Source organism: Euleptes europaea, chromosome 17 (genome assembly GCF_029931775.1).
Source record: "Euleptes europaea isolate rEulEur1 chromosome 17, rEulEur1.hap1, whole genome shotgun sequence".
Classification (NCBI taxonomy): domain Eukaryota; kingdom Metazoa; phylum Chordata; class Lepidosauria; order Squamata; family Sphaerodactylidae; genus Euleptes; species Euleptes europaea.
Genome location: NC_079328.1, coordinates 28219234 through 28229573, shown reverse-complemented (window position 1 = coordinate 28229573; position 10340 = coordinate 28219234). Strand labels below are relative to the sequence as shown.

The following is a 10340-nucleotide window of genomic DNA, read 5'->3' as shown; positions in this document are numbered from 1 at the left end:
TATAAATGAACCCTGGGACCAGCACTTGGATAAATGTGGGGCTTAAGATCACATGCTCAGCTGTGCATGCAATGAATGTCATGGGAGAATTATTCAATGCCCATATAAAGAAAAATCAAGTGTACACTTCTATGGATTGTATGTGTGTTCCCCTCAATTTGTGACTTATGGGTCATTTGAAAATTGACATGCTGAGGACCAAGCCACAGAAGAAATCTTATCTCCTGTCTACAATGGGGGACCAGCTGGAATACTGCTTGTGTAATCAGGCAGGAGGAGGCACTTTGGATTCATCGTGAAGTGGAGAAAGGTGGTATATAAATCTTTTAATGCATATGTACACTTTAGTAAACAAACCGCGGAACAGTCATGAGGGGAGATGCTACTGCAGCACACTCTTCTTGTACATGAAAGTGGTCCCTGGAACCACAGAATCAAGTTAAGGAGACTGTTAAATTCAAGGTCTACCAAATTTAGGATTGCCAGGTCCCTCTTCGCCACCAGCGGGAGATTTTTGGGGTAGAGCCTGAGGAAGGCAGGGGAAGGACTTCAATGCCATAGAGTCCAATTGGCAAAGCGGCCATTTTCTCCAGGTGATCTGATCTCTATCGGCTGGAGATCAGTTGTAATATCAGTAGATCTCGAGCCACCACCTGCAGGTTGGCAACCCTAACGAAACTCAGTTTCACTTTCCTGGGATCCTCAGGCACACCAATGCTCCTTAGCTTTTGCTGCTCATTAAAAATTAGCATGGAAAAAACCTCAGCTCATTCCACCCCAATACTCACAACAGCTCTTTCACGGTAGCCATTTTGAGAGCCTTTGGTAGACAGCGTTGGTCGCCATCTCTTGGTCCATCCTCCTCTTCTCCTCTTCCTGGTCTTATGTTATTTATTTTACATTTATGCCAGCTCTTCACTCAACTTGCAGTGCAAGCCTATGCAGAGTTATTCCAGTCTAAGCCCACTGAAATCTGAAGAAGTGAGCTGTGGCTCACGAAAGCTCATATCCTGCCAGAAAATATTTTTGTTAGTCTTTAAGGTGCTACTGGACTCTTACTCTTTTCTACTATTGCAGACAGACTAACATGGCTACCCTCTGTGAAAAAAAAGTTTATCAGTCAGTAAATAATTCACTTGTGGAACATACTTCCACTGGATGTAGTGATGGCTAGATAGATAGTTTGTGCGTGTGTAAAGTGCTGTCAAGTCGCAGCCGACTTATGGCAACCCAGTAGTTTTCAAGGCAAGAGACTACTGCCTTTTATGCATGGCTGTTTCCCTCACCGTCACCCTTCCAACGCCTTTATGTCTTTGGATTATGCATGCCGTTTCTGACCGTCAGAGGTCACTCGCTCTACCCTTTGTTTCCCCGCGTTTTTAGAGACCGGTTTTATCTCGAATTTGAAAATGCGGGCAAAATGCAGGGAGACGCAGGGGGAGTGGAAGGCGACCTCTGATGGTCAGAAACAGCATGCATAATCAACACAAAGACCTGAGGTCATCAGAGGGGTGACCGCAAGGGAAACAGCCATGCATAAAACATCTAACAGAGGTGGTTTGCCATTGCCTTTCTCTGCATAGTGACCTTGGTCTTCCTCTGTGGTCTCCCATCCAAGTACTAACCAGGGCTGACCCTGTTAGTTTCTGCAATCTGACAAGATGAAGGCAGCCCGGGCCATCCAGGTCAGGGTGGTTAGTAGTTTAGGTGTCTTTAAAAGGGGATTTGATGAACTCATGGACGGTGGGATCATCAGTTGCTCTTGACCATGGGGACTAAATGAAACCGACACTGCAAAATGCTAATCAGCACCACACTGTGAACAACTTGTGGATATTCTAAATATACCATTTCATACCATCAAAATGAGAGTCCAAATGATGCGATATGTAGTCTACAGGCAATTTAAATGTGCGTTTTACAGACAGTATTGTATATTGTCACATATTATTTTTTACCAACGCTTCATTTTCACATGCACAATAGGAATCCAGCATTCAGCCCATTTCGATAGATTTCTTCATCAGATTAATGCAAAGTTAAAGGCAGATGAATTACCTTTGTCTGTTACTATAAGAAAAGCACCACTCCCAAATACAATAACTCCTTCCCACTGGTGGAAAACTCCAAGGCACTGGTTCTTAAAACAGCAAAGAACATTCTTCAGACAGCAGCTGGTAAACTGTAGTTACACTTGAGACAAATATTTATTGTGCATTATGAATGATCATAAATTATCACAATTGTACAAATTACTGCAATCACACAAGAACTAGAAAACATATATTATTTATATATCAGGTGCAGATTTATATATCTATATATCTGCACCTGATATATAAATAATTCACATTCATTGAAGCAATGTTGTGTTCATACTGATTTGAACTAATGGGTTCACTTAGCTGTGTGTTAGATGCTAATTGCATAGCCTATTGTCCACATGACTTCCACCCACCACGATCATGAAGGTTACTTTTAGGGTGCCTTGGGACCTATGCTCTAAAGTGGCAGCCGATTCCTCCAGCAGCAGCTCAGCAGTGAAGCATTTCAGCTCTATACAGTCTGCACTGCCCACACATTTTTAAACCACACAGCAGTCCCTTCCATGCCTCACTTTGGCAGCAAAGTACATTGCACTGTCTGCGATACCAGTTCAGTGGGGAATAAACAGAGTTGGCACCGTGCAAGCACCTGGTTGCTGCAGTAAGATACTGCTTTCTGAGGGCCTAGTGACACTTGACAAAGCCCCCTCTTTGGATCAGACATGCACTTTGTTTCGTGCTCAGAATGTAATTCCCAGGCACACTGGAGACCAACTTGGATCGTGAGGGGAGGGGGCTAATGCCTTCCCCCTCCACGCTGTTTTCCCAGCTTGAAATGGTCCTGAGGAGCCATTAATTGCCCCACTGGGGAAACTTTCATGTGGCCATCGGTCTCCCCAGTTGTGTAAAGAGCAGCTCCTGGGGAAGCATTTCAGGCTGGGGAAAATGACACAAAGGAGAAGCCTTAACGCCTCTGCTTCCTGTAGTGCCAATGCACACCTGGCCCCTGCACACCTGGGAAGTTCTGAACGCACCTGCTCAGAAGGGGGACTTGAGGATTTTGTAATGTATGAACTGGCGGAGCAGGTTGTTGCAAACGAGCTCTTTATTCAAATCATGAGACTATTACTGGCTGCCAAGGGTGACGTTCTTTGGTGATTTTTAGAGTGTATCTTTTCAGGCCAGTGCAATGAGACAAGAAAGTCTCGATCACGGCTTGGCTAACTGTGCAATAGCAGTGGACCTCTTTCAAACGCACACACTTCTTTGCCAGATCTATTAAGGAGGAGTCGAGGTCCTCCGATGGAGTGGTGTGAAGGACCAGCCTCTCCAAACTCCCGCTGTAGTTGCTGGTGACAAACCTAACCTGGTTCACCATGTACGTAAAGGTGTTCAGCTGCAGAGTGGTCACAGGGATATTTGGCTTCAGGATCCGAGGTATCTTCCAGGCAGGGACCGTGTGCTCAAACTCCAGTTCAACATAGAGTTGCGGATGCTTCTCAGTCACTGCCGCCCAGAGCTCTTCCGTGATGACCGGGACGTATTTGTCCAGACGTTCACAGAAAAGGTCCAGGCAACTGAAAGGTTCTCGATTTGGCTTCATCAGTTCCAGAAAGACTTCCTCAGACAGGCTGGCATAATAGATGCCCAAAGTAGACAATTTTGGACAAGCCCTGAGGAGCGTAACAATGGCTTCTGGCTTGACATTACAAACCAGGGTGCGGTTGTTGATGAACAAGGTGTGCAAGTTCGGGCTAGAGGTTGCGATCAGCTCCACAATCCCATCGTCAAGGGTGAAAGGCATTTGCCGAAAATCGATCTTCTGAAGGTTGATCTTGCTCTTGCAGATGTTCTTGATGCCCTGCAAGATGTCATGGCCTGCATAGAAATAAGGATTCTCCCCCGTGCAGGCAATGCACAGAGCCTGCAACTTGTGGTTCTGCTGGGCCAGCATGTCTAAAATGTGGGAGACGTTCCTCCGGATTACCTCCTTGGACTGATCAAACACAATCTTCAGATGTTTGATAAGGGGCAGGAACTGGTGCAAACTTTGCAACGTGCCGTCCTCATTCCCATCCTTGCAACTGAAAGAGCATTGGGAGAAAAAAACCCGTAACTGGAAATTTCCGGAGATGTATCAAGTGAAAGCATAACAGCGTTGTATGACGTGGTTAAGTGCCGCCAAGTCACAACTGATTTATGGCGACCCCGCATGGGGTTTTCAAGACAAAAGATGAACAGAGGTGGTTTTGCCATTGCCTGCATCTATACAGCAACCCTGGTCTTCCTTGGTGATCTCCCATCCAGGTACTAACTATGAACACATGAAGCTGCCTTATACTGAATCAGGCCCTTGGTCCATTGAAGTCAGTATTGTCTGCTCAGACCGGCAGTGGCTCTCCAGGGTCTCAGGTAGAGATCTTTCACATCACCTACTTGTCTAGTCCCTTTAACTGGAGATGCTAGGGATTGAATCTGGGATCTTCTGCCTGCCAAGCCGATGCTCTACCACTGAGCCACGGCCCCTCCCCTGACCCTGCTTACCTTCCAATCTTGGGCTAGTCTGGATTGGGCTATTCAGGCTGCTATTATTAACACTATTACAAGTCATTTTTTTACTGCTTTACTCTAAAATAAGGCACACCCCAGCAAGCATACAGTGTGTGTGTCTATCTGTGTCTATGCTTCTCCTTTCAAAGTACGAAGCATGGAAATAGAACTGGAAAAGGAGACAAGGCAACAGGGGGGAGGGGGTTAACAGATGAGTTGGGCTGCCATGCCTTACCTGACCTCTGTGAAGTTCCAGACGGAACTGGCAGAAACTGCTGCAGCCCAGAGCCGACACACCTGGAAGGCCATGTGTCTGTCCTTGAGAGGGAGGTAGCGAAATATATGGGACAGAACTTCTTCGGGGATCATGCTCCAAATGTCCGGTGTTGGCATCCTCTTCAGGCAGCCGGTTTCAAACTCCAACAGCAGATCTCTACACTAAATAAGAACGATAACAACAAGAACAATTTGCCCCCAAAGCAGAAATATCAGCTGAAACTTGGAGGGGGAAGGGGGGAGGTTAAGGATAATCAAGTAAAATTCACGAAACCATTTCAGAGACGGATGAGTGGCGAATTCTTCTTCGGTAATCACATGATGAAGTTTTTGTCCCAGAACGTCTCTCTTTTCCCCAAGAATGAACCCGGAGAGAGATGAGAGAATTGTTGAGAGATTTAAGGCAGGATGACAGAGCTCGCAGTGCTTGTGGTCAGGACACGAAACCCCAAACCCTTTAAACCAATTAACTCGAAGGGTCTGGCATACACGTGCACTGTACGGACAGGCTTCTTTTACATTTTCTCGGCCTCTCCAGGGTCATTTCTAATTGAAAGCTGGGTGGAGAAGGTAAAATGATACCATCGGCCTTCATCAGTGGTCAAATAAAAACCTATATAGTGGCCATGTTGGGTTTAACGCTGGGGCCTAGTTTGATTGGCAGGGGGCTCTGTGCTCCTGTGGAGTCGACCCCTCCCTTCAGGTGGCAGTTGGTTCTAACCGACGCTTCCAACTGTCAGTCAGGCTCAGATTCACTCAGACTCACAAGTTTCAGTCAGGAAGTCTCACTTTGTGCAACATAAGTCTGACATCAGAAACCACAATATTCAAAAACCGGTGGGAGAACATTTCAACCTTCCAGGACATTCCGTTGCAGATTTAAGAGTTGCAGTTCTCTTACAAAGATTTAAGAGTAGCAGTTCTCTTACAAAGGAATTTCAAAGGGAGATTGGAAAGAGAAACTGCTGAATTACAGTTGATATTCAAACTAAAGCCAATGAATTTACCTGGGCTGGATAAAGACCTTGCATTCCTGGCTCATGACCAATGCTGATTTCTCCACACCCATCTCTCCCCTGGACATCACTGACTCTTCTGCATACCACACCTAATCCCATCATGCCTGCTATTCACACTTACATACGGTTAACATTTACATACTAATACTTGTCTGAATTCACTCTCCTCTACTTAAAGACAGATGGATTCACATTCTAGCTGTATCTGAAGAAGTGAGCTGTGGCTCACAAAAGCTCATACCCTACCAGAAAATATTCTTGTTCGTCTTTAAGGTGCTACTGGACTCTTGCCCTTTTCTACTTTGTGTACCTCTGTGTTCACTCTCTGCCTCCCACTCAAGAAGTAACAATGTTTCAGCTGACTTGACAAAAGTAGTACACACCTGTTAAGAAAATGTGGTTGATTTACAGAACTTTATCATCTGTCATTAAATGCAGTTTTTTTTATCCTAAATACGTGCACTGTCAATATTCCTCCACATAGCTTTTGGCCGTTTTTAACTCTGCTGAATAACACAGGTGGTATATCCTGCGACAAGCGAGTGCTGGGATATTGCCCCACATAAGGGACTTACCGGTAATTAATTTCCATTCCCCACCCCCAGCACATTCAAGTAATATACAAATGTAGGCTGAAATGCATATGGTGTGTGGTTTAAGTATCAACCTTATGAGTTGCCATTGTGCCTTGTTTTATCATTTTTAATGTTTTTAACCCTGATATAAGCACCTTAAAATAAAAATATTTTTCTATTATATCATTTTACCTTCTCTACCCAACCTTGGGTACCCAGCTCTCGTTTTTTTTAAGGTTGGGTTCCCCCTAGGGTTGCCAACCTCCAGGTAGTAAGTACAGGAAAGGCTGATGATATTCAATCAATCAATCACAAGTTTACAAAAACAAGGTGTATTAAGTGCAGTGAATGACATACAACACACAAATCTATATACAATCCTATGTTAACAGTCCTAAGGTGTACAAGTCTCAAAAGTTCCACTATGAGTAATCTTCATAGAAGAATGGCGAGGGATTTGTGTGTTGTATGTCATTCACTGCACTTAATACACCTTGTTTTTGTAAACTTGTGATTGATTGATTGAATATCATCAGCCTTTCCTGTACTTACCTTACCTGTACGTTCCTTACCTGTGGCAGTAGTACAGAGGTGCTTATTTTGGTTGCTTAACCTCCAGGTAGCAGCAGGAGATCTGCTATTACAAGTGATCTCCAGCCGATATAAATCAGGTCACCTGGAGAAAATGGCCGCCTTTGGCAATTGGACTCTATGGCATTGAAGTCCCTCCATTCCCCAAACCCCGCCCTCCTCAGGTTCCGCCCCAAAAACCTCCCGCCCGTTGTGAAGAGGGACCTGGCAACCCTAGTTCCCCTTTTTTGTTTATTGATCATTTCTAATTGACTCATTTGCCTGCTCCCACTTAGGAAGAGCCCTGATCTGGATGGCCCTGGCTAGCCCGATCTCATATCTTGGAATCTTAGCGGAGTTGGCCCTGGTTAGTACTTGGATGGGAGACAAGCTAGGAAGTCCAGGGTTGCTGCACAGAGCCAGGCAATGACAAACCACCTCTGTTCATCTCTTGCCTTGAACACTCTACAGGGCCAATATGCTTTATCACTGATTGATGATAGACACATCCTGACAAAACAGGAAATACATTATAAGACCTCAGTGCGAGCCAATTTAAATGGTGAATAATCCAGGCTTTACACCAATAACCGACACCAGGCCACACAATATAGAAGACAATTACTTTTCAGCATACCTTATATGTATTTCAAGATGTGTTTCTAAAATATGGAAATGTATGTACGACCACTGAAGATGGCCCCCTAGGCTGAAACGCATTTGATTCTCTACTGGTCAATTACATATATTTATGATCATCAACCATGTTTGTAAATTAGCCATTATCTTTTTAGAGTCTTTTAATTGAACAGCCTAATTTTGGGGCCTAGTGTTTTAATTGGGTGTACACCATATAATAAACAATATCAGCATTTTGTATAAATTTTAAGCTCAACGTTTAGGTCCTCTGTATACTCCACAGGGGTCAACGGGAGTCAGCTGCGCTTTGATGGCACTTCACACAGATCCATCAGCAAGAGTCACCAGCAAGAGTCACCAGACAAAGAAAGATCTTTCTGAGCATCAGGTTGTGCCAGGGCAATACCATGCGTTTTCTTCCCTTTTTATTTATTTAAAATATTTGTATTCTGCTTCTCTGCTGATCAACAGGACTCAAAGCAGCTTACACCAATTTAAAAAACAAATATCACACTGGCAAAAAATACAAATAAAAGAAAGGGAGCCATCACCATTGCCCGAGGGCTCCAAAAGGCACGATAAAAGAGCTCCCTTTTACAGCACCTTCAAAACCTGTGAAGGCTCCGGTTCTTCCACACATCAGTTATTTCCACATGGGTTACTTGCCCCAGGTTCCATGCTGTTGGGAAATGGATTTCTCCCCTGATTCCCCACAAGGCTGTGGTGCTTTCATACACCTCCATGAGTTTATCTAGCTTTTATCCAGTTTTGCCCAAACCTGCTTTGCTATTTAACTCAAACCTCCTGTTCTTGCACCGAGGTCTTGAACAATACAACCATAAAACGTTAATAAGACCCATATCTAAGAAAACATTCCTTCGATTCTTCTCTGCAGCCTCTAAAAAAAAAAAAAAACGAGCAACAAAATAAGTACATTTGAGGGTCAGAGGAACTGAACCTTTTGCTCTGAAGTTGCTTGAGAAAACCTTTTAGCGCCATCCCTACTTAATTTGTATCTATCTAATTTCTATCAATTTTGGTTACATCATGAGACGACAAGAGTCACTAGAAAAGACAGTCATGCTAGGAAAAGTTGAGGGCAGCAGGAAAAGAGAAAGACCCAACAAGAGATGGACTGACTCAATAAAAGAAGCCACAGCCCTCAATTTGCAAGATCTGAATGAGGCTGTCAAAGATAGGACATTTTGGAGGACTTACATTCATAGGGTCGCCATGAGTTGGAAGCGACTTGACGGCACTTAAAACACACACACACACCTAATTTGCCAGACTTTTTTATCAATCTTTCTTTCCATTCGCCTAAATTACTGGGTATTTCAGTCTCTCTTTTACTTTATGCAGATGACTCCGTTTCACTTTTCGAACCGGGGTTGGGTTTCTTTGGGCTCTGAAAAGGTTCCATACTTATTGCTTGCATGAGGAATTATCTATAAAAGTTTACTAAAACTAAAATTATTTAAGTTTGCTCCTCACTCTTAGGCCAAAAGAGATACATGGATAATTAACAAGCTTTGCTACAACTTTTGGGAAAGATGGCCGCAATGCCCAGATGGCTGGCATGTGGATGAGAAAATTCAGATCTCCCCAGTTCTGCCCACATGGCAGCCATTTCCCCTAACCATCCTTACGGCAGCTGCCCCCTCCCCATGACTCTTTTTTAAAAAACCAGCAACTGAATATCATTATAAAAATCTGTCTATCACGTCCTTGGAAATCTCATCTTTCATGTAAGCCAAAAACTCTTTAGTCCTTTTCATTGAAGAGATATAAGGGGGAAAGCATCTCTCTGTAATGAAAGGGGTTACTTCCTTATCTTTTTAAATGAAAGCTGGGAATTTAGAGAAACTTATACATAGATTATAATATTCAATTGCTGATTTTCTTCAAAAAATTAAAAAAGCCCTAGTTGCGGGGGAGGGGGGCGTGCTGGCCACTGCCGGGGAATGGAGGCAGGGAAATGGGCCGTGTGGAAGCCCTGTTGCTTCTGGGCTGTACTGGCAGCTACACAAGCCTGTCCCCATCCTCAGAAAGCCCGCTCCGCAGCACAGGCGCAGCCAGAGAACTCAAGCCAGCTCAAGAAGAAGAAGAGTTGGTTTTATATGCCGACTTTCTCAACCACTTAAGGAAGATTCAAACCAGCTTACAATCCCCTCCCCCTCCCCACAACAGACACCCTGTGAGGTAGGTGGGGCTGAAAGAGCTGTGACTAGCCCAAGGTCACCCAGCAGGCTTCATGCGTAGGAGTGGGGAAACCAACCCGGTTCACCAAATTAGCATCCGCCGCTCATGTGGAAGAGTAAGGAAGCAAACCCAGTTCTCCAGATTACAGTCCATAGCTCCAAACCACCGCTCTTAACCACTACACCATGCTGGCTCTCAAGTGGGGGAAGAGCTAACAACAACCCCTCATCTGGCGCTGGAAGCCACCTGATGTGCTCACCCTGGCAGAGGCGTTCCTGCCACTTCCGAGTTGCCCAGAAGACTTCAGTCGCGACTAGTTCAGCAACTCGAGCCGTGGGGTCACCAAGAATGCGGCCAACAACCTGACAGTTGCGTTCTGTAACCCTGAAAAGGACGTGGAACTCACTTCTCGGGTTGCAGGGTGTGTGTGCTCTTCGTCACTGGGCGGGAGAGATGGAGAGCTA

The 10340-nt window shown here is 44.7% G+C and overlaps 1 protein-coding gene across 1 annotated transcript; it reads right to left on the bottom strand.

Annotated features, from left to right (window-relative positions):
• Positions 1–3159: 3159 nt before the first annotated feature.
• On the bottom strand, positions 3160–4988 carry FBXL8 (F-box and leucine rich repeat protein 8). Its single transcript, XM_056862765.1, has 2 exons — positions 4831–4988; positions 3160–4129 (listed from the first exon to the last, which is right to left on the bottom strand). Exons 1-2 carry the CDS (start codon positions 4986–4988, stop codon positions 3160–3162), a joined length of 1128 nt encoding a protein of 375 aa, XP_056718743.1.
• Positions 4989–10340: the final 5352 nt, after the last annotated feature.